The sequence below is a fragment of the Thermobia domestica genome, chromosome 6 (assembly GCF_964235325.1).
Source record: "Thermobia domestica chromosome 6, izTheDome1.hap1.1, whole genome shotgun sequence".
Classification (NCBI taxonomy): Eukaryota; Metazoa; Arthropoda; class Insecta; order Zygentoma; family Lepismatidae; genus Thermobia; species Thermobia domestica.
Window position 1 is genome coordinate 183,965,891 of NC_137459.1, and position 26,024 is coordinate 183,991,914.

At 34.4% G+C, this 26,024-nt stretch overlaps 1 protein-coding gene across 2 annotated transcripts in view; it reads left to right on the plus strand.

Moving 5' to 3' along the window:
* LOC145688352 (vitellogenin-like) overlaps positions 1 to 26,024 on the plus strand; it is a 303,527-nt gene that overhangs the window by 276,200 nt on the left and 1,303 nt on the right. The window contains exons 19-23 of one of the 2 annotated variants that reach the window (XM_081762496.1): positions 4,483 to 4,590; positions 6,388 to 6,664; positions 21,463 to 21,611; positions 22,751 to 22,981; positions 23,771 to 23,927. In XM_081762496.1, coding sequence (XP_081618622.1) covers positions 4,483 to 4,590; positions 6,388 to 6,664; positions 21,463 to 21,611; positions 22,751 to 22,981; positions 23,771 to 23,927 — 922 coding nt within the window. The remainder of the gene's footprint in view (positions 1 to 4,482; positions 4,591 to 6,387; positions 6,665 to 21,462; positions 21,612 to 22,750; positions 22,982 to 23,770; positions 23,928 to 26,024) is intronic. The other variant, XM_081762497.1, reaches the window with a different exon arrangement.

Sequence of the window (26,024 nt, forward strand, 5' to 3'; positions counted from 1 at the left end):
TCCTTCACTAATTTCCGATGAAGTACACGGATATAGAAAGATTTCTGGCTTCCTAAGAAAAGACTCATCACTTGAAATGATTTCCAAGATCTGTCGGCAGTTTCGGCAATTAAAGAAATAATTATTATGTATATGGTTGTTTTACGTCGATATAAACTAATAAAAAATAATAGTCTTTGAACATCGTAGACGAGCAATACAATGAAAAACAAGTAGAGGAAACCTAATGACAGTTTTAAAAACAAGAAGGTGTAGCAAAAAGAATATTTCTAGGCCAAGGCAATGAAACAATCTTACGTGTTATCTATGAACTCCTCACCAGAGCTTGAAACAAATATGAAAAGACACAAAGACAGAAAAAAAAAATAATGCGAAAGTCTCATGTTTTCCTCGTTTTCGAAAAAAAGTAAGCTGGGTCTTGCATCTCAAAAGCCCATTGAGACTTTTTTTATTATTTCGAGATACATTTAAATGTAGAGGTACACATAGCCCCTTTGTTGTCAATTCTACAACCAGTCTTTAGTAATAAATTGTCTAACAGTTCCTAGTGGATTGACTTGTGTTATTGAAACCCTAAAAATTACATAAAGAAAAACAATGGGTTTTCGAGGGGCCATTTATCACTGAACTTCTACTATATGAGAGATTGAAAGACAACTGTTTTATCATGAAGGATGCTGATATACTTTTGATGTTATTGTTGTAAATAACATAATGACAGATGTATCGCATTTTTCTATTTCTAACAAGATTTTGCAGATGATTTTTTTCGTTGCATTTTTTTAAGAAAAATGGTTAAAACAAGCCTTAAAAATGCACACGTCTAAAATTAAATGTTAGAAGTAAGTATTAACATTATTATAAATAGAACCAGTTGTTTGGGCCTAGCTTAAATCTTGTTTTAAACAAGGTAATTTTGTGAGAAACTAAGTAAGAAAGATTAATTACTTTCAATATATACGCTATTGTTTTGTTAAATACAATTAGAAGGTTTGTCAGCTACATATGCTTATCAATTTAATGGAAACACCTAGATATGAAAACACGTCATATGTCTGAGCAGCAACGGTTAAGCGGTGACCACAACGCCGGGCTCTTGGTAGTGTATCATTGCAAACTCCGTACTACGTAAGAAGCAGTAGAACAACAGTATGCAGTGAACCGAACAGACAGAGATGGTGATAGTGTAAAGTGGGTGACATCTCTGTTTTGCAAAGATGGCATAATATTGTCACTTGGTTATACGGTGCGAGCGTGACGAAAGTGGCACGAGCGACAGTCCCCACGGTGAGGATGGCCTAGAAAACTCACGGTAAAACTACATCGGCGAAGACAACCCCTCAGTGACAGGTCATGCCGAGCATTAAAGCCGAGTGTCACTAAGAACCGTCTTGAGATTGCAGCACAAGTGACTGAGAAACTCAAGCACTACCTTCCGCAACCCCTGTCGTCAAACACAGTCCGACGCTAGCTGCATGATATGAACATGCAGGGTCAGGTTGCATGGGAGAAATCGCTGATAAAGGATATAACGCTTTAGCACGACGCCAATGGTGCTGCGAACATGCAACATGGACCGCTGATAACTGGAAACATATGATGTAGTCGGATGAGTCATCGTCCATCTTGATTCAAATCACGAACTCTGTTTATGTGTGGCGGACGCCCAGAGGAGCGTATGATGTCCAGTGTCTCTACCCAACTGTGAAACATGGCGGCAGTTCTTGATGCTGTGGTCGCAAGTAAGGTTTCTAGTTTTGTGTGAGTTTTGTGCTGATTTTTACAAGTCACGTCATTGCCCTGATTATGTCGCCAGTTTACTGGACAATTTGAGCCTTTGGTCAGACGTTGTACTCATATAGCTGTAGCAGTTCCAGAGTAATTTGAGAAGCATAGGGATGAAGGTGAACACTTCCCCTGGCCCACTCACTCTCTGGACCTGAACATAACTGAACATATGTGGTCCATTTTGGAGACACGAGTCCGGAGCAGATTTCCGCCTCCACCCTCTCTTACGGGACTAAGTAATGCACTGTACGCTGAATGGTATAATACTCCACTTGCTTTCATTCACGATCTCTGTGACTCCATTCTACGTCACACCAGACCTGTTCTGAGGAAGAAAGGTGATCTAATTAAGATACCAATTAATCTAGTAAATTTCACTTTTTCAGGCGTTCTATTAAACTGATAAGTATCTGCACATGAGCTGTCAAATTTTACAATTTAAATTTACAAGTAGTATGTGCATAAAGAGTACTTGTGGCGCCGTTAGGAAAAAGCAAACAATATGGATATAATCTGTTAGTTAACACTATATATATATATATATATATATATATATATATATATATATACATATGCATACATAAATAAATAATTTCTTCAGCAAAGTAAAAATTTTCAATTATTGTTGGCAATGAACAACGACGCAGCAAAGGTTTGTTTTATTCGATTGTCGCGAAATCTTTTCACGAGAATTTAACCACATCTATGTTATTTTGTTCAGCGCAATGTGACCTATTGACTAATATATATCTTATATTTAGACAATATTTTAGTTAAACACAAATTAAAATTAAGGAGTTAATGATAATTTTAGGCTATATTTCAATAACCATACTGTATATTATCATCTTGCTTATATAATTAACAAATTAATATGAGTATATTTCAATATCAGTTTCAACTCAATAATTGGTATGGTTCTCGTACAGCATAAATTTTTAGGTTTACAAAGAAATTCGTTTCCTTCCATTTTCTCGAAAACTACTCATGAGCTTTTATAATCAAGATAGTCCCTCGCGTTCGTTCGGCCTAAGGCCTCCTATCTCTTATGTATCAGCCTTTGCATCAAGAGTGAATTTCTTGCATTTCCTCTTAAAATTTCCTGAATTTAGAGAGCAGGGAGTTTTGTCCCCAAACCCCCGTTTTAGCTCGGCCTACGGCCTCTGACCTCTTAAACCCAAAATTCTACCGAATTTCAAGTTTTTCTCCTATTTCGACTACCTAAAAGATAAGAATTTGTTTCCCAAGAAAACGCCCATTTAAATAACATGGAAATTTTTCATTTCCCCTTTAAAATCCCCAAAAATTAAAATATTTAGTTTTGACAACTTTCCTGTGGATTATTCCCGGAAAGCTACAATTATGCCAAATTTCATCATTCTAATCCTGCTGAAAGTGCCTAAACATTTTGAGATGTAGATGTCCCATATAAAGAACATGGGGATAATATTTCAGTTCCCCATAAAACCACTCTAAGGTTGGAAAATTTTACTTTTGGTGATTTACTTAGGCAACGATAATGAAAACGTAGAAGCATACCGACTTTCAAGTTTTTATTCCAATTCCAAGTACCTAAAACATGAGATTATATATCCAAGAAAATGTCCATTTAAATAACATAGGGAATTTTTTCATCACTTCCTTTACACTCCATAAACATTAAAAATATTAACTTTTGGCAATTTTTCTGAGGGTTAGTCCCGAAAAGCTACAATCATGCCAAATTTCAACTTTCTACGTCAGCCGAAAATACCTCTTTATTTTATGTCAGTGAGTTCATGTAGTTTTAAATATAGTTAGGATTACGGTTAGGATATCAGCTTCTTTAGCTCAATAAAATCTACCAATTGGTACCTTTAGCTCTTGTTTTGTTAACTGCTTATAATGTTATAGAATTTATAATTCAATTCTATTTTGGACACAGTTACCAGTTTGTCAATAAATTCAACATCTGTTGTCCACACTTCTTAAAAATTCCCACAGGTCTCCATATTTTGTGTATTACTGCATCGAATTTCTAGTTTTCGATGTATCGTGAAAATAAAATACAACATAATTTCCAGTCAGTTCTATTAATACTAATTTCTCTAAACACTGCGACAGGACTATGTTGCAGTCCAATTTTATACTTTTTTCCATTCTTAGTTTACCTTTCATCGTACTAACCTTATCTACCTTCTTTTTCTAGTGATAGCTATCACTGGACGGAATTCACTTAATTCAGTTCATGTGAAGCTAATTTCCAACAACAAGAGAAAACATTACTTTAATAGTACTATATATTTCTATCCTTTTCTTTGAATATTTTCCAATTTATATTTATCTTAAGAAGAAATAAAAGGCAAACAAGAAGAAACACTTCTGTCAATATTTGATTAAACTTAATGCAATGCTATGTTCTAATATAGTTTGTGGCCATGTCACATTCTCCAATATGTATTTTGTTTTTTCATAAGTTTATTAACTTTAACTGAATTGTTTGACATTCTAGTGAAACCATTGAAATTATTTACTAAGTTCCCAATCTATTATTTTTATATTTTTACAAGTATGTAAAGAAGTAGGAAATTTTTAAATATAAATCTACAAAATTTTCTAAGATTTGGATCTCTAAATATATATATATATATATATATATATAAATTAAAAAAAAATGGTTTGGTAAGACTACCTTATAAATTTCAATATCTCTAGCAGGGAGAAGATTGTGGTGACGACAAACAAGAACAAATAGTTCCTAACCCTCACATTTCCAGGAGCTACCTTAGATCTTCCAACCCAACTTCAATCCAATCCAATCAGGTACAAACGGTTCCATTGAACTGTCAGAAATAGTCAATTGAAATAAAGTCTTGTCTCAGTTAAATGCGCCAGATATAACAGCATGCATAAGTGTTCATATGTAAAATGTAAGTACGGCATAGGTAGATAGATGGAAATATATTACATTCCAGGTGAGTTATAAACATTGATATGTAGTCAACAGGTAGAATTTTTTTTATCAAATTTCCTCCTCACTTAAAATATAAAACTTTTTGTTGAATCATAGACTTTATAGTACAAAGTAGAATTTCATCTGTAAAATAGAAACAATAGTAATCCCAAGTTTTACACTTATTACTCTAAGTATCGTGCCATGGCTTCTCGGAACTTTAATTAAACATACAGTTGGACTTGTGTGCTACACGCGGTTCGGCATTGTTCCGTTACGAAACAGCTTCCTTCAGGAAGAAGCAAAAATGGAACCACAACAAATTCCAATACCTCAGCGATGTATTGGTGTCTGGTCAACATTCCCTTGATTGCTTAGTTTGGAGTTCTTTCTCAGCGCTAAAACTATGTAAAACGTATGGCTACAGCTAAAACGTGGGATACGAATTATGTGAGCTCCAACTTGAAATGGAACCATGGTGTTCCGCGCTAAGGTCACATGTACTAATCATATAGCCACAAGACAACTGGTGGTAAATGTCCCGTTAATGCATATTAGATACTAGTGGAAACTGGATCCAATGGCAAACCATAATAACTCCCTATTCCGGACCAGTGTCCCAATGCAGAATGTATGTACGCCTTGCCCACTCTGTCACCGTGATACCGCCAGACACAGATGCAACTATCATGGCGCTGCAGACAGAAACGGGATTCATCGAAGAAAAGGGTACCATGCCATTCGCGACGCTGTCGACACCATTCCAGCACCCTACAATATCCTGTCAAAAGAAGCTGCAGCAACGAACAATGGATATCAAATCACGTGTGCGGACACTGATCGTTGTGCAATACTCCCAAATTCTTGCAAGAATACATCCATAATAGTACCATGCACACAAAACCTCTCTACCGGTGATTAGACGTGACCGATGAAGTCCTTGACGTATGTGTGTATTCCTTCTTCTTCGAGCCACCGACTCCACCTTGGCATCATTCTGGCATTATTCTGTCCAGCAGGGACATCTATTGTATAGAAGGATAATTTGAGGTCTCTATACATCTTAATACATCTACGATGCATTCGGCAACGAGGCACATTTCACTTGTTGGGGCACACTGGTGTTGAGCAAGCACGGTTCCAGTACATAACTACTACCTGTCCTTTCGTCAGGTACTCTTTGTCAGGGGGCGTGGCAGGGTATGCGACGTACAGCGTGAAATAATTACGGTATTATCCTCCCATATCCTGAAAGACATATGATATCTTCTTCCTGGTATTATGATTTGAATAGCCAGCAGTGTATCTCGTATATACTATTTAGTAGTGCGCAAATTCATAAAAGTATTTTATCATATGAAAGGTAAGCGCAGAAATGTGTTAATATATGATTCATTTCTCTGCTACAGATTAAACTTTGTTTTTATATCAAACACAAATACATTTGTTAATATTATTGATAAGTTCAAGCTGTGCCTGTAGAACATTTTTGAATTATTTCCAGTCTCTTAAAATTCGCTGGTGATTCGTATGCATATATATTATGCCTCTCCTAACTTGGAGCACGGAAAATTTTGAACAAATTAATTCAAAATGGTGTTTAACAATTATTTATGAATAAATATTTATGTAACATCTCACCAGTTTCTTAATGTTTATTTTCTCAGGAAGAATACATTACATCACCAATGAAAAGTTTGGCTAAATCGCTGACAATCTTGTTGAAATCCAAGGCATTCAGAGCAGACAACAAGGGTTGGAATCACTTCGTGTCAAATGTTCACCTGGAACTGGAAGACAACTTACGAACAGCAGATGTATGGTACAATCTGCTTGAAAATCAAATGAAGTTGTCAAATAAACTTAGTACAATTAGTCCCAGATTAGTCAGAATACTGAGGATGAGTCTTGTTCAAGGTTTCTTCAACAGTTTTCCAGATTCATGTAAGTTAATATCTCTCTCTGGCAACATATAAATCATTTCAAGTTAAAAGTTTAACTAGAGAATGATACTATCATACCTAGGTAGTAAAAATCGCATCACTTAAATTACTTATAATAATAATTACATACTACTGTTTCAACCTCTCTATTATTTTAAACATTTTTTCAAATTGTACTCTGTTCTACAATTATAAACTTGCTATATACTTAAAAAAAAGTTCAAGCTACATAAATCAACTGTTTAAGATTTTCGTACATGCTTTTGTTGTTAGAACAAGTCCTGTAGCTATACATACAATATATCGTCCCTCTCGAGACAAAAGGGCGTATCTCATTTTCTTAACTTTTCCAGGAGACAAATTTAAACCTTTTCCCATTATTTATTCTGTCGTCTTCTTTTAAAATTTAATTTGATCACCTTCGTTTCAGGTATATAACTTACGAAATCAAACTAAATTTTAAAAGAAGACGATAGAATAAATAATGGGAAAAGGTTTAAATTTGTCTCCGGGAAAAGTTAAGAAAATGAGATACACCCTTTTGTCTCGAGAAGGACGATATATAGTGACAAGATATAGAACTTGTCCTTACATACTGCCAAATGTGAAACCTACTAATAATAATTTTCAGGTGAAAATAGATTTATTTCCTATCATTATATTTGAAAAGAAATCTTACAGACTACGGTCGTGTAGTGAGTGTAATTGTTTCGCCTTATTATACTGCAAATACTTTATTTATTGCAATATATATGATAAAATTGGAATAAGCTCCGATTTGATAAATTTTTGAAGGTAACTTATATATAAGAAACAAGACTGCAAAATAATTTCACTTAGAATATCACCTTTCAAGCTTTTTACACAATAAAATTTCCTTTCATGATCTCACTCTCGTTCTCTCTCTCTCTCTCTCTCTATCTATCTATCTATCTATCTATCTATCTATCTATCTATCTATCTATCTAGATATATATATATACCGGGTGCGTCATTTATAATGTCAAACCTTGATGACGGAGAAACCAAAAGAGAGAGAGAAGCGAAACTTTGCACGAAGCAACTATACAAAGGGGCACATTGGTAGACGTGTTATTTGACATCACCGGATGAACAGTGTTGCCAACCCAATATAAAGTTATGATTTTTTAAATGGAACGACCTAAATTGCATTTCATAATTTAATTCAACACTAAAAGGGAAGACGAAAGATATGCCACTCGCAGGTCAGTGTTGCAAACTTCTCGAGAAATAACGTTAAATATGTGTCACATTTAAACGCCTTTTGCACACACAAGGAGTGAAGTACACACTAGTTTTGCACAATAATTTAAATATTGGCCAGAACGGTTTAAATTGACACCAAGTTTAGATGGATCCGTTAAACAGTGTTGACATAACAGAAAAGACAAAAGTCGAGTTTGGATACGGTGCAATAACTCGAAAAAGGCCATAAGTACATTACGGTTTTAAATTTATAGGACAATTTGCTATGTCATAAGAAACATTCTCACGTTTGTTTGAAGTCGATAAGTCAAGTACTTACCGAGATATTCGGAATTTTGTAAAAGCTGAGAATTTTGCGCTGTAGAAGCTGGCAACGCTGTCTCAAATTCCCACTTTTTCCCCCAACGTTGAGGAATTCGTAAAGAAGTGGTTGAAACAAAATATAAACATTAATAAACACACATACGATGATAAAGAAACGTTTTTCAGTACTTGAAATGACTAATTAAGCGTAATTTAGTGGATATGAAAAAAAAAACGTAAGGAAGTAATAGGACTTCATATGACAAGATAATACAAAGACGTAGAAGACATGTAGGTACCTAGTAGCTACTTTCACACGATGAAAATATTTATTCTCTTATAAGTGTGGGACACCAAAATCAAAACAATCCAATACTCGCACCACTAAACGATACGACAGGTCAAGCTGCTTTACTGTGACAAATCTGGATTGAGCTACGAAGGTATGTATCATATGTTTGAAAGATTTGCACATACTCATATGTAGGGTTACCAGACGTGTTCTTTTATGAGTACATGTACTGTTTGTCAAGGTATTCACTTTTCTACCCTCTCATTTTGAAGTGGAATATTCTTTGTACTTTTTTTTTAATAATGTGTGACTCCTGACATGCTGAATAATTTTTCCATATATCTGTTAACAGGAATTGGTAACATGCTGGTAATGTACACAGTGAGTATTGGATTGTTTTGATTTTGGTGTCCCAAACTTATAAGAGGATAAATATTTTCATCGTGTGAAAGTAGCTACTAGGTAAATACATGTCTTCTACGTCTTTGTATTATCTTGTCATATGAAGTCCTATTACTTCCTTACGTTTATTTTTTCATATCCAGTAAATTACGCTTAATTAGTCACTTCAAGTACTGAAAAACGTTTCTTTATCATCGTTTGTGTGTTTATTAATGTTTATATTTTGTTTCAACCACTTCTTTACGAATTCCTCAACGTTGGGGGAAAAAGTGGGAATTTGAGACAGCGTTAGCAACTTCTACAGCGCAAAATTCTCAGCTTTTACACAATTCCGAATATCTCGGTAAGTACTTGACTTATCGACTTCAAATAAACGTGAAAATGTTTCTTATGGCATAGCAAATTGTCCTATAAATTTAAAACCGTAATGTACTTATGGCCTTTTTCGAGTTATTGCACCGTATCCAAACTCGACTTTTGTCTTTTCTGTTATGTCAACACTGTTTAACGGACCCATCTAAACTTGGTGTCAATTTAAACCGTTCTGGCCAATATTTAAATTATTGTGCAAAACTAGTGTGTACTTCACTCCTTGTGTGTGCAAAAGGCGTTTAAATGTGACACATATTTAACGTTATTTCTCGAGAAGTTTGCAACACTGACCTGCGAGTGGCATATCTTTCGTCTTCCCTTTTAGTGTTGAATTAAATTATGAAATGCAATTTAGGTCGTTCCATTTAAAAAATCATAACTTTATATTGGGTTGGCAACACTGTTCATCCGGTGATGTCAAATAACACGTCTACCAATGTGCCCCTTTGTATAGTTGCTTCGTGCAAAGTTTCGCTTCTCTCTCTCTTTTGGTTTCTCCGTCATCAAGGTTTGACATTATAAATGACGCACCCTGTATATATATATATATATATATATAACTAAATAGTATGATATCAAGATTTTGGTTGATGTTCTTTTGTTTTCTATTTTTTATGTATCTTTAGATTCCATTTAACAAATAGCAAAGAATAATAATGAGTGCATATTATCTATAAGGAATTCCATGTGATATTTTTTCGTAAAATTTTATTGGCAAAAACGCATCAACGGGACAGCCAATACTTTTTTTTTTTTTTTTTTTTTTTTTTTTTTTTTTTTTGTAATGGACCGGCAAAGAGACTTTGTTTCAAAGTGGTTAGGCAACAAGTAGTGTAATATTGAAACTTAGAGTTTAGAGTTGGAAAAGATACAGTGAGAAGTTATTGACGTGAATATGTGAGTACGGAACCTAAAAAGCACGCAATTTTATGAACGTTTGCTACATTAACGAAACGACAGTAGTGTTATCCATATTATTAATCATCAAAGGGGAAATCAAGAAATGATTGATTGATTTGATATTTAGTGTATTTTTCATCACTAAGATTATACGAGACGTGGACCTACAGCTTAACGTGGAATCCGAACCACATGAGATCCCACCGGAAATCTAACCCGGGTCTTCCGCACTGAAGGCGCGTACGCTAACGAGATATTAAAAAGTCATCCCAAATGGTACCGCAACGTTAATTAGTGATACGAGAATGAAACTATGTGACTATGCAAATCTATATTCTTGTTTTATTGATAATCAATTAAGTGAATTAAAACCAACTAAAATGTAAACGCTTATTATGTGGTGTGAATTTCGCTCAAGTACATATATACAGTATATAAAACACTACAAAACTTGAATGTATATATACGTAAAACTGTTATTCACAGTAGTGGTCAAATTCCATGCCTTTGTCTAATGTCTTTTCCTCTTTTTAGTTCCTCGTGTTTTTCCTTTATTTTTTATTGTTTATATATCATTCGTCTGCCTCTATAGTCAATCCTCAAGCTTTTCCGTGTGTTAGCGTTGTCTTCTAGTCTACTTTGACGAATGCTTGTAAACAGGGCCGGATTTAGGGGGTGCAAAGGTGAACGTGCACTCCCCGCCCCTTCGTTGTAAATATACACTATCTAAAGTGAGAAGCTAGCAGTGAGTTTAGCAATATCAATAGTTTAAGTCGATTTTCTGAAGGTTGAAGGAAAAGAATTCATCGAGAGCAGACACTTAGCATTTCCAAATGAATTCCTCATTCACATCACAGATGCCTAAAGGCATTTAAAAATCTCAAATTTAATTCAAATGTACTGGTAGTTATTGATGCACCCTCCCTCAAAGAATCCTGGATCCGGCCCCGCTTGTAAATATTTATAAAAGCTATTAATAAATGATTGTTAACTCTGATAAGTTGTGCGATGATCTAACTCATAAAAATAGCAACCTTATCGTTCTGTAGTCTCCGCATTTCCGCGCTCCCTTTTCCCCCAGAATTGAAATTATGATGCTCTTCTCAAAATCGTTTTCCTGTCACGTACATTTCATTTAATAATTTACGTCATTATTTCATACTTGTTTCTAATTCTGTTACTAGTTTCAGTGTTATACAATTTATTACTGGATATTTCATTTCCTCCACTTCATGCATTTTCCCAAAGATCCTACTGTAAAAATTGCGATCCTATATTGTATTGTCTTACTATATTTTTTTCTTCAATCAATTCATCAATCGTCTCACACCAATTGTTCTTCTTGTAAAGGAACGTTATACATTCCTTTTAACTCAGCGTACTTTGATTTTCTTCTACCAGCACTTTCCGTCTTTATCATCAACAAGTGTGTGAATTTTTCATCTTTGCACTCTCTTTACTCGTGTTATCGTATTTTCCCTCTTTCCTTGCGTCTCTGTTCTGTAATTTCCTAAATTTCTTGTACTTCATCTCATTAATTTGTGTTTCTGTAGTCTTCTCCGCTCCATTAAGTTGTATACTTCCTCTTCTATCCCGAGTTTATAAGCTATCTTATCTTCTTTACCAACACAGTTGTTCGCTTTGTTAAAATTTCTTTTCTCATTCTTTCTGATGATTTACCGATTTGGCATAGTGATAGTTGCTTGATTCTTGTCTCCTTATCCGTCACTGATTGGATGTCACTCGAGGCATTCACACTTTTTATTCCTTTTTTATTCAGTTTCACAATAATCTATGTTCTACAAGAAGCTGAATCTTTTCCTTTCTTTGTAAACTGTAATTACTTTTCATTATTACTAGTTTACGATCTAAATCGACATCTACTCCCTTGTGGTTCTTGCTTAATCTTTTTTTTTTTCTTTCTTGACTGGTGAAATTTCATTCAGTAAGACGTAGTTTATTAACAGTTACAATAACTTGGTTACATCTATATATGTCGTCTCTTCTTCCGTCTGGTGAAAATGGATAAATGTTATCTCAAGTTTTTGACTTTTGCACGACTTCGTTATCTCAATGATGTAGTCTTCCTTTCCCTCTGCCCATGGGGCCATTTCAGTTTTTCCTGTTAGTTAATTAGCTTATCGTTTTCGAGTACCTCAAAAATGCTTCTACTGCTGCTATCCTTCACCTTGCTGTTTAGAATGGACATATGTACTTGAAGTATAATTGTACTGTATTGATTATACCCACCTTCCAATTCCTCTGACTTCTTTTCTCAATTATATATATATATATTCCTGCTGCTCTATCTGTTGATCCTGCGAATGCCATACTGTAGTCCAAACGTTCTCTTCGTCCAACCACCTTATTTCACTGATTTCTCCTATTTTTATTTTCATTCATTGTCATTTTAAAAAAAGTATAAATAACATGTCAAAACTTAATTATAAAAATCTCTCTTGGTGGTCCCTAGCTATGAGTTAAATTGATTCTGAATTTAGCGTCCCTTTCAGCAGCGAGGTTACAGGAGACAGGATCTACTGATTAACGTGGAATCCAAACCACACGTGGAATCCAAACCTACTTATGAATTCTATATAGAAACCACATATTTGCAATATACGAACACGTTTCTTAGAAGGTTTACACCTGGGCCGGCCTTACACATGTGCAACACGTGCATTTGCACGGGGCGGCAAGTTTCGAGGGGCAGAAAATCTGTCATAACTATATGATTTAAAATGAAAATGTGTTGTCGAAAACAGACTTCATGATGATGGTAGTTAAATTTACCAAGCTATCTTCTATTTGAATATTATGTTCATAAATCATATACAGGTCACATTAGTTCCATGGATAGTGCGAAATCAAACGGTCAAACAAATTCCGGCATGAATTGCTTGATTGTTGTCAAATACAAGAACTAAATTCTCGGACAGGAGAGAACACCTGTTCCATTTAGTTAGTTATCACAGTTTTGATATGAAAACTAGTCTTGTCTTTGTCACAAACAAGTTCCTTATCATTGAAGATGGAAACAAGTTTTAATTATTTTTTTAACAAATGTAGAAGGGAAATCAAGAAATCAAGATAAAAACAGCTAGTTGCACTGGAATTGCAAACTGATATATTGAGATTGAAACTCGATATTGAATTCTATAAAAAGGACTACCATCTTCCCTTTGCATGTGTGTTTGCTAACAAAATAGATTATTATTTAGAGAAATTTAAAGAAAAGAAAACAGACACAACGAAATTGTGTTTGTAATATTTAGACCTTTCTGAATGCGAATGCTTTTTCCCTCCCTTTGCTGTTCACGATGGGGTAGCATACTTAAAATCGTGGCTTCAAAATTTTTTTTTTTCTTTCTGGAGAGGGAGGGGGCAAATGATGCCATTGCACGGGGCAGCAAATTGCCTAAGATCGGCCCTGCTTCACATTAAAAATTCTGGATTTGATTTCCCTGATTTTCCAGGAGCAAATAAATTTTCCAAGACCTGCGACTTCGAGAACACTATCATTTATGGTTTAGAAATATAGATAGATAGATAGATAGATATAGATATAGACTAGCTCCCTTAGTCTGCTCGGCCTACGGCCTCGCATTTGTTATCTATCGGCCTTCGCATCAACAGTGAATTTCGTGAACTTGCTCTTCATATTTCTTGAATATGCCCATCCGGGGGCTTCGCCCCCACACACTATCTTTGCTCGGCCTACGACCTCGCACCTCTTGAATCCACATTCTACCGTTTCTTTTCCTATTTCAACTATTTAAAAGATAAGATTTTGTATCCTAAGAAAACGCCCATTTTAAATAGCATGGAAATTTCATCCCCCTTTAGACCCCTAAAAAATTAAAAATATTCACTTTTGGCAATTTTTCTGTCAGTTAGTTCTGGAAGGCTATAATCATGCCAAATTTCATTATTCTAATCCTACTGGAAGTGCCTAAAGATTTTGGGGTGTAGAAGACGTCTCATATAAATAAAATGGGAAATATTTTTCAGTTCTCCATAAAACCACTTTACGGTTGGAAATTTTTATCTCTGATAATTTACTTAGGTAACGCTAACAAAAGCGTACAAGCGTACCAAATTTCAAGTTTTTATTTCAATTCTAAGTACCTAAAACATGAGATTATAGGTCAAAAAAAAAAAAAAAAGGCGTTTAAATAACATGGGGAAATTTTTCATTCCCTCTTTAGATCCCCTAAAAATTAAAAATATTCCCTTATGGCAATTTTCCTGTGGGTTAGTTTCGGAAAGTTACAATCATGCCAAATTTAATCATTGTAGCCCTACAGGAAGTGCTCAATAATTTATGTCAGTTCATGTAGTTTTATATATAGTTAAGATAAGATTAAGATTTTAATTAGCCTCCACCATCCACATAGCAGTCCAATACTCTCCTTATTATTATTTTTTAAAAATACAGTATAAGCTTACTTTCTTACTTTAATGCTTATGAATCAAACTTCCTGTATTTGAAATACAATAAAACACTAAATTAGTACCAAATAATAATCACACATTAACGACATATTTAATATCTCAGCATTCTGAATACACTCATGAGCATAAACAAGGAAACATATATCATAATTTGGCTTATGCTTTAACCGCTACGCCTCTCAGTGAATATATACATTGGATTTGTACAAGCACAACAGCTAGGTTGTGGTACAAGCCAAGTGGTCTAAGTGGAAGAGCGCCGTAGGAGAGTGTACAGCTGTTCTGGAAGCCAACTGGGTAGCTTAGTGGCTAACGCATCGACACGGTACGCCGAAGATCGCAGGTTCGAGTTTGGGCCCAGTCATGCACTTTTTCACTCTTTGTGTATTATTGAATTCGCTCCTGTAGGGGACTTAGTGTGTAAAAATAAGTTTAAATTAGTTGTTCCCTCCTTTCATTAATATAATGGTAATACAACCGTTAGGGGTGTTCTGAACATAGACACTGGATTTCTCCAAGTACAACAGCTGCTGTGATACAAGCAACGTGGTCTGATGAAAGAGTGCCATGGGAAAGCGTATGACTGTTCTGGCAGCGAACTGGGCGATATAGTGGTTAACATATTGGCACAGTACGCCGAAGATTCTCGGGTTCGAGTCTCGGTCCAGTCATGCACTTTTTTTACTCTTTGTGTATTAATGTCCTAACTAGTGTTCGTTTTTGCTGTTGCTGTTTTTTTTTTTTTTTTTTTCGTAAAATATCACAGAAATATCCATGAAGTCTGGCTATTATATACCACTTATTCTCTAAAACAACAAAATACATTCTACTAGTCCATGAAGAAAACCCATAAAGAAATTATAACCAGACATAACCCAAAATAATATGGCAATCGAGGAAAGTGTCTGAAGAAACCTGTTTTCGTGATTGCTTCCAATAGAACACATTAATAACTCCCTCACCGACTACGGCTGACAGCACAAAAAACTTAATGTCGGGAAGAAGCAAAAGTTAGCATGCGAAGAGAGTTTTTTTTTTCCCGCTTTCACATAGGATCTGTTTCTCCTAAACAGAGCATAATATTGTGTATGAAACATTTAATGAATCTAACTCTTTATTTAAAAATCCTCAAAACATCCATTCTCTTTCCAACAACGTCTTTATTTATTTCTGTTTTAGCTTTATTTTCGTTAGTCTTTCATATTTTTAGATAGTACTAATACCGAAAGTTACTTACTTGTTCCGCTTTCTTGCCGTCTACCTTTATAATTCAGAGACTTCTTCGTTCCAATTATCATTCATTGTCCTTTGTTAACATTTAGTTTCACCAGTTTTTTTTTTTTTTTTTTTTTTTCAACTTTTCTAATCCTTATTGATTATTGGTCTAGATTCTGCAACAAGAGCCATGTGATCTGTAAACTATACAGTTCTAAACCCGTCATTTCCTATTAAAATACTGTGTTCGTATGTAGACTTCTGTATTATTTCTTCTAAGTAGATATTAAATAATGGTTGTGAGAGAAAGCATCTATATCGAATTCTTATCCCAATTACATTTTCCTCTTTAATGTGTATCCCATTTTAACTCTTACTTCTTGATTCAAAAGACACATTGCTGGCAAATCTCTAATCCTTCGTGGTGTGACGATGAAGTACGTAATATATCGGAGTGTATGATATGTTGATATGTATAGAAAATCATTCTGATATGATCATAGTACTAAATAAGTTTCTGCGCCATATCTAAATAAAACAGAAGCATTTATCAGAAAATAGTGTTGACTATTTCAAATAAATTCTAAGAAAACAAACAAAAAAAAAAAAAAAAAAAAAAACAGTGATGTGTAAGAAATCCTTTTGCACTCATCAGTATTTATGAACTTCAACTTACTGAAGAAAAGAAATGGAAAATCTAATGAACAACCACATTTTAAAACTTAATTATCAAGAATCAGATTTATGTTGCAGTTTTATTTCTATTCAACAAGATTTTCCTCACCTAACGAAAAGAGCTAGCATTGTTTTGCTGAAGTTTTCTTCAACAAATTTTTTGTTGAGCTTTGGGGCCTCTTTACAACCAAGACGTGGAAATTACATTAGGTATGGAGGCCACATCAAAATTCGGACCACTGTAATAGTTCAAATTTTACTTCTTACTCACCGCTAATAGAACCCGGGACCACGCATACCAAAGACGCTCACGCAAACAGTAGCCGCTAAATCAACGGGGAAGGTCTACAACATGTTCATGTGAAACTGTATTTTTCTGTTATGAGCAATACAAAACCAATCAAACGCGGAAATTTGAAATGTTCGGGGACAAAATAAAATGCGTGTAAATATGTTCTACATCCAACTCAATATAACACAGATTTGTAACGCTCGTCAAGCCAATGTGTCATTGAACTGTCACGAGAAGATGTGAATTTTCAATATTATTACGAATATGTATACAAAGTTTTGTATATGGGGAAAGATGTTTAATATATTTTGAAAATTCCCTGTGTAAAAAGAAGGAAATAAAAAGAATTTACTTTATCACAAATGTCTGTAAATAAGTATCGTAATTCTGATAGGGTATCATTATAAAGGGAGGGTTAAAAAGCACTCATTTAATGAAATGTTAATCTTAAATATGAAATTAAATATTTCATTTTCCGACTTTTATATTAACATTTTAAATGCACTATATACTTGTGGTTAACAGAAAACTTAATTCAATCTCTAAGAGAAACTAAGACGAGCCCAAAAGCTCCTTATGTGGAAGTCCATCGGCTATCGTCACCATTGACGCCAATTTCTTCTTTGTGTGTGTGTGTGTGGGGGGGGGGGTTCAGGTATGTATGTTTCGATATCAGATGTTCAAGCAAAGATCCAAGCAAAATTATCCAAATCCTGTTGGGGAAAAAGGTGGCTAAGCAAATTTGAAAGGAGAGCTCGGCGCCCATGAGAGTCACTTATTCTTTCTAGTCCATAGTCTAGACTAATTTTCTTATCACGATTTACCGCAGTTTGTTTACTCCAACCTTCTCTTTTACAATAAGGACGTGGAAAATATCTATAAACATATTTAACAAAAGTATTTTATGCGACTGAAAGTAAATGCAACACTGACTTTTGTTTGTAAAATGTTTCGTGATTACCGACCTAAACTACATTGAAAACACTTAAGATCACTAGTAACGCATGAAAAAAAAAAAGTGACCCTCAAGGCCAATGTGTCGCTGAAGAAGAGCTCTGGAAAGGATTGCCACAGGGAAAATATCTGGAATCATATGCATTGCTACAAAGGTTCCAGATAGATTTTTGTAAGGAAATGTCACACCAAATGCACACAGAGAAGAGAAGGACAAAAAGAAAGAAAAAATGATAAATAGAGTTACAGTTGGGGGTTGGAAGGAGTGACATGTAAAAATAATGCAAAATGATTGATATTACTGTGCAATCCATAATTTACGGGGTAACTGAAATGAATAGTGACTTTCCCAATACCTTCTAAGTCCAAGTTCATCCCCATCTGCAGAGGATAGGGTGGGGGAGATGAAATATCAAAAAAGACTGAGATTTGTGTCGAATTCATTATATTTGAGACGTAAAAGTGTCTGACTTGCATGAAATGACTTTTGGGAGTTAGTAAAGACTTCATACTGGTTCTTTTCAGATCAAAAGATCCAATATATTCCAGGAAAAAAAAATTCTTGTACGCCTTATATCTGGAGAACTACATATAGTGTATAATTTACCCAAGCCCAAACTCTCACTTACCTCAATATGATGCGCTTATTCCGTAAAAAAATACGAAAACTCGGTTTAGAAGCCGTTCAAAAGTTTTGATCCTTGATCCAAAAACTCCAATATATTTCAATCAAAAATTTTCTTGTACGCCTTATATATGGAGAACTACATATAGTGCAGCCAATCCGAAGCTATCGCGTAACTGAGTATGATGTGCTTATTTAAAAAAAAAAAAAAAAAAAAAAAAAGACACGATTTAGGGGCCGCTCAAAAATTTTGTGGCCCGTTATCCAAAAGCTAATTATTGGCCAATATCGCAATCTTTTGATGCATTTTTGATCATTCCTAAAATTATTGTTATTCGTATCAATTTAATTAAAGGTGTATTCTTTGGGGGTTGGGTATTTCAATATTTATGCCAAAAGTAGAGTATCTTCTGTATTTTTATAATTACACTTTTACTGAAATAAATATTCTAAGGGGAAGGGGATTCAAATATTATCCGTAAACTTTTTCTTCCCATGCGAAGAACGGGCATTTCAGTTAGTTATACATACATAATACATTTTTGTTTATTAATATATATTTATTTATATAATCTTGGATTTTTATTCTGGTTGGTTTAATAATGATACTATTTTCTTAGCTTTCGATAGTTGGTACATGGACGATAGGTCACCTGTTGCGAGAATGCACATTTTCTTCCTCCGAAGAAAAGAGAAAAAAAATGCAACTAACTTTCTAATTGTGTTTCATCTAAAATTACTCGAACTGTTAGCATCACGAAATTGAAACTAAATGTTCGTAAGTTCAAACCTCATCAGTTATGTATTGCAATTTTTAAATTATTATTTCAGAGATTACTATCAAAATCAATTCCACTTCAAAGTAATCAAGAATTCATTAGTTGGAGAAGCCTGGTAAGGAAGCACGAAAGAGATAAAGTTATGTTTGGAAAGATCTCTTGTAAATATAATGAAGTTCCCATCTTCATTCGTTACGTTCACAGTATTTTAATTTTCTTTATCGTGTTTCTTCTTCTATTCTTTATGTTCCCCCTGTACATATCTATCTGTTTCTTTCTGGTTTTATCTATCAGTATCAACATGTATATGAGTGTGTAATTTATGTCAAATGTAAACTCAGAAATAATATTGTAAGGTTCCGCATGTCTTCATATCATGCGATAACCATGTGTGTAATACACGTGTTGACAGTAAACAAATACAACGCAGAAGATAGTACCGAAGAGGAGTCGCCCACAATCGCCAGCAGTCGGCAGAACGGAGATCACCGAAGGTAGTCGAAATTTTTGGATAAAAGACAGGAGCACGCCTCAACAAGCATCAATCTATCCAGGTTGATCAAACCACCTACAGCCCTAAGGCGCCCGGCCATTGGGTTCACTTTACCCTCTCACGACGCTTGGTCAATTGAGAGATAGCTATCTTAAGCCCTAAGACGCCCGGCCATTGGGTTCCCTTTCTCTCTCACGACGCCCGGTCACCGAGAGAGACACCTAATCACACAAAACTTATCCCCTCTCACGACACCCGGTCAAAGAGAGGAACCTCACCTACAAAAGCCCTACGACGCCTGGTCATTGGGTTCCTTCCACTTTCTTACCTAAAATTATTAGAGGAATTACTTATTGTAATATATTTCTGTATTTAAGAAGATCTTTTATAATAAAAAGGCGATGGGAACGTCCAAATTCCAGTGTACGATAATTGCTCTACCTTACATAAACTGAGAGAATTTTAACAATATTAAGTATAGGTTGGAGGTATAAGAAATAATAGCTCCAATCTATACTTAATATTTTCTGACTGCACCATATATTAGCCCTCCTCTCTTTCTTTCTCTCTCTCTCTCTCTCTCTCTCTCTCTCTCTCTCTCTCTCTCTCTATCTATCTATCTATCTATCTATCTATCTATCCATCCATCCATCTAGCTAGCTTTCTACTTGCTTTTCTTTTGATTATTAATACATACAATATACATGTTTGTTGGTGTGAAGTGTAAATGAAAGTGTTTATGCTTTTGTTGAGCGTTAGTACTTTTAATGAGTAAAGGTATCCTAGTCTATGAAGATTGAGGTATATTTTCATAAGATTTCTTTCCTCCTTCCTTCAGTGCTTGGCTCCTGCTACTCAAATATATACTTAAGTATAAAACTTGTTAGTTTAATTCAACAGAAAGACCAAAAAATCAATTTTATTTAATTTATAGCATTGAATATATTACTAAGGTATTAGTCTCCAGTAATGCTAAATATTGTTCTAGTTTTCCCTCAAATGCCTCTGTTTCTGGGAATATGTATGTGCAGTAAAGGACTGCTTCAAGTTTGGTTACCTACTGAATACATTACAGAGGTCCCTCGTGGTTAAGCGGTTAGCGTACACTCTTTTGGCATGCAAGACTGGAGTTTGATTCCCGGGGGGAGCTCATGTGGTTCGGATCCTACGTTAAGCTATAGGTCCACATTTCATATAACCTCGTTGCTGAAAGGGACGCTAAACTTAAACCAAACACTTTACAGGTGAAGCGTGTGACAAAAGTACACATAAGAAATTCTATATAAAATCCTCTAGTGTATGTTAAATAATTATGTATACAACACTATGACTGGGCATTAAGCCTATGTTGTCCTTATGAAATAAATAAATAAATATTTCCTTTTGTCTTCAATTGGAAACCATTACAATTGTACCTACTGCTCTATAGCTCGAGAATTTTTTAAATGTTACAGTTGCGTAAAGTGTATCCGCTACATGTGTGCCATTTTTAGTTATTGTTCTCATTCGACCTGTTTAATATTTCCGTATCCATTTAGAAACCGTCATATGAATATTCAGGTATAAAATATACTTAATATAAAGCATATGTATACTTTATTTTTCCTGAACTATTCTGGTCTTGTATTGACATTTAAAAAAAAAAAAAATCAGTCCTATTTATTTTCATCCTATCTATCTACTAAATTTTATATTTGTTTATTGTGATTAGGAAAAATTACTATCATAATTTGAATTATATTATTTTCTTGTTTATACATAGATGCGTAAGATGTAATTTATTTAATATTTATATTTTCTTTCACATATAAACAGCATACTGCACTGTCGCCAAAGATATGGTGATGACATATAACAATGTTAAATATCCCTACAATGTTGGAAATTGCTGGTATTTAGTCACGAAAGACTGTTCATATCGAAAAGGTTTTGCTATTATAGCAAAGAATTCTCCACAGAGCATGGTATGTAAATATTTCAGTTTCTTTAAAGGAAAATAGTAATCTTTTTGTGAAATATTAGCAATATTTATTTCAACTTATATAATATTATTAATATTGACTGTACTATCACTGTTTAATGAGTTAGTTTTAATGTGAATGGCTACTTAAGACTACATTATGTTCAAGTTACCAAGTATTCCATTGATTTAATTATGAGATTAGGAGGATTACTTTTATTCTATAATACATTAAATTAATATGCATGCACTATTCATTTCTTGCTAATTAAAAAAATGCCAGTTGTGTGAAAAATAAATCATATTCATACACAAAAGTTTATATTTTAATTAGAAATGTTCTGATGTTGTAAAAGTGAACAGTAAAGTTAAAAGTAAAAAATGAATTTTAACCAGAATTGCTATCGGTATCAAGAGATACCATTAATAGATGCAAAGTTTAAATTGAGAGTTTAATGCTAAATTAATAGTTCGATTATACCATATTAGGTTCTATAAAGAAACAGAAAAGTCTCTATAAAGAAAATTATCAAATGAAACCAGAAGACTAGCTTGTCTTAAATAATAATAATAATAATAATAATAATAATAATAATAATAATAATAATAATAATAATAATAATAATAATAATAATAATAATAACTGATACACAGTATGAAGGATTAACTTTTGACTGATAAAACGAAGAGCTGTCGTGTCTAAAACATACATACTTTTCTAAAATAATGATGCTAAATAGTATAAATTCACCAAACCACTACAATAAATAAAATTATAGGTACAGTTACCCAGTAATTATAGTAAAATCTCTGAAATTAAAACCCTGCGCTTCATTCGAAAATTGTTCAACTCACAGAGATGTACAAAATAAATAACTTGGTCCTATACACCAGCAAATCAATTTCTTTGCTTCCAAAATATATATCCAGAGATACGACATAAAGGAGGGTCTAACTTTGTACAAAATCAGAATGTAATAAGTAAATGTTTCATATATTGGTGTCTACATATGTTTTTAAGTCTGTCTCAAATGACAAAAATCAAGTTGAAAAGTAAGTAAAATGTTCACAGAATTTGATACAGATATTATCACCTGTAGTCCAACCTGCTTTTCTATCATTCGATTCTCTTCATAATTTCAGCTAGTGACAGTATATGTACAAAACAACCAGGTAATGCAGCTGGCTCCTTCAAGACATATACAAATGAACAATGTCACGCTCACTATTCCTGATAACACTTGGACACTTGTATATAATTCAAGGAATGAGAAGATAGGACGAATTTTCTCTACGAAAGATAATATTATAAGGATCGAATTTACAGACGATGGTATTCAACTGATTTATACCGGAGAAGACCTTGCAGTGAAGGTAACAATATATTATTATTGTATTATTTGATGGTTTGTTTAAGTTAAAACAATTTGTTTTCTTTCTATATAGCTCACCCTAAAATACACGAATTATAGATGTACATATTTTAAGTGACACAATCTAGTAAATCAATCATATTAGCTTTATACTTCAAGATAAGCAATAATACACATACAATATGTATTGTCCATTTTAGAAAATTTAAATAATGACTAGGAAATAAAGTCTGAATTTACTGCATAATTTACGTAATTATTATTTGTTTACAAAATCTAATAATTAAAGATTTCTGAGTCTTGCAAATATATTTTTTTTTATTTTCGATTTTTAATGTTTTCCGTAATAATAAATTTTAAAAAGCATGAACAATATGACATTTTTGTAAAGTAGAAAGTTGGATGAATCCTAATAAGCAAATTAATAGTGATATCTAAATTCTTTGACTTAGTAGAGAAATTTAAGAAACGAACAATTCTAACGTCAATAACTGCGTACCTTTATTTCTGGCCTATACCAGAAAACTTAGAAACTTTATTTAAGAGAATTTCGTAGATACCATCTACCTTATTTTCTAAATTTTTAGTATTCTTTGTTGTTTTTAATTATTCAAAAAATCAAAAAGTGGTGGAGAAAGTAGTAAAGACCTATAAAACTTGCTTTCTTTTTTAAACTTCAAAAAAATTATTATTTATCATTTTGTTCTTTCAATTTACAAAATTTTACTTGACAATCATTATGTAATCAGTTAATATCTTGTAAGTTTAATAAAAATTATATGCATTATAGGTTCCAAAATTTTTGAAGAGAGGAAAGCTTTGTGGTCTCTGTGGAAGCTACAGTGGAGAACAAATGGGCGATTTCACAGATCCACAAGAATACCAGTTATTTTCCGCTGAAAAATTTGCTAAATCCTATGCAATACCGGAATATGAGAGATGTCAAGGTAATTAATGTATTATAAAATGCAGCATATTATATATATATATATATATATATATATATATATATATATATATATATATATATATATAGATAGATAGATAGATAGATAGATAGATAGATAGATAGATAGATAGATAGATATACAGATGGTGATCAGAAAAATGGAAACACCTGAACGAAATTGCAACTTACCAGATTAATATGGTGTCGGGCCACCTTTCGCCTTCAGAACAGCCTTGATGCGACGTGGGATGGAGTCATAGAGGTCGTGAATGGTAGCAAGTGGAATTTTACACCATTCCTCGTGCAGAGCATCGGTCAGTTCCGTGAGAGAGGATGGAGGTGGAAATCGTCGCCGGAGTCGTGTTTCCAAGACGGACCACAGATCTTCAATTATGTTGAGATCTGGGGATTGGGCGGGCCAGGGGAGGTGTTGAACTTCATCCCCATGTTCCTCAAACCACGCTGCAACAACGCCAGCTGTGTGAATGGGTTCATTATCATCCTGGAAGATGGCGTCATTGTCCGGGAACAACATCCGGACCATAGGATGCAAGTGGTCTCCTAAAATTGCGACATAATCGTTTGCAGTTATTCGTCCGCTAAGTGTGACCACAGGACCCAATGTAAACCATGATATGGCGGCCCATAGCATCACCGAGCCGCCGTCATGTTTCACAGTTGGGCGGAGACACTGCAGATAATAAGCTTCTTTGGGCGTTCTCCACACATAAACACGGCCCGTGGTTGGGAATAGGGTGAAGGATGACTCATCCGACCATATCACACGTTTCCAGTCCTCAACGGTCCAAGTTGCATGGCCGCGGCACCATTTGCGGCGTGCGAAAGCGTTATGGTCCCTGATGAGCGGTTTGGCCCGTACAACACGACCCCGTAAGTACATGTAATGTAATTCGCGGCGGACTGTGATTATCGAAACAGTGTGGGGGAGGTGCTGATTGAGTTTCTCCGTCACTTGCTCCGCAGTGGCACGACGGTTCTGCGTGACAATGCGCTTTAATACCATGCGTGACCTATCACTCATGATTTTCTTCCGCCCACTGTTCCGCTTCCCCGATGTGGTTTTCCCGTGTGTTGTGTAGGTCGTCATCACCTTCTACACTGTCCCACGCGACACATCTAACACAGTAGCCACTGCCGTCACACTCACTCTACATAACCGCGCACCAACAATTTGCCCTCTTTGAAAATCTGAGAGGTCTCCCATTTTACACTACCTCCGCCTGCTGCAGCCACTGGACACTGCTGTTCCACTGCGCCTGACGTAGTATGGAGACCGACCTAACACACCTCCACCAGCGGTCCGGCGCTGCGGGCGCCACGACACCACTGCCAACCCATACATCCGACGTGTTGCCAACTACAGGTGTTTCCATTTTTCTGATCACCATCTGTATATATATACAAGGGCGCCCATGTTGTGGTTTCCAAAGGGGGCAAGTATAAGCGACGTTCCAAAAATAGTTTCAAATTTTGTTGTAACTAATGTAAAAATTCTATTGGATTTTCGATATTCTGAAGTACAATTTTCTCTAGGGGGAAGCGAGCGCCCCACCTTGCCCCCTCTGATGGGCGCCCTGATATATATATACATACATATATATATATATATATATATATATATATATATATATATATATATATATATATATATATATATATATATATATATATATATATATATATATATATGTGTATATATATATGTATGTATGTATATATAAGTATTGGCTTTATTTAAAATTTTCAATAACACTTTTTGTCTGAAGCTGCTAGACATAAAATGCAAATAGTGATATATATGATACAGTATATATGCGCTTATTTTTCTACAAATAATGAGATATGTCATAAAGTGAGAAAACTAATCCATGTACAATATTATCAGTAAGTATGGAGTAAGAGAACATAGTTTACAAGCTTCCTAAATTCATTAAAATATATTATGTCTGATAAAAGTTTTATGATATTCCGCAGTCTAATAGCTAGAGCGTTCGACTTACGTCCACAGTGGTCCCTGGTTCGATTTTTGACCGGTGTACCCCAATTTTTGATGACCACTGTTGAATTATATAAA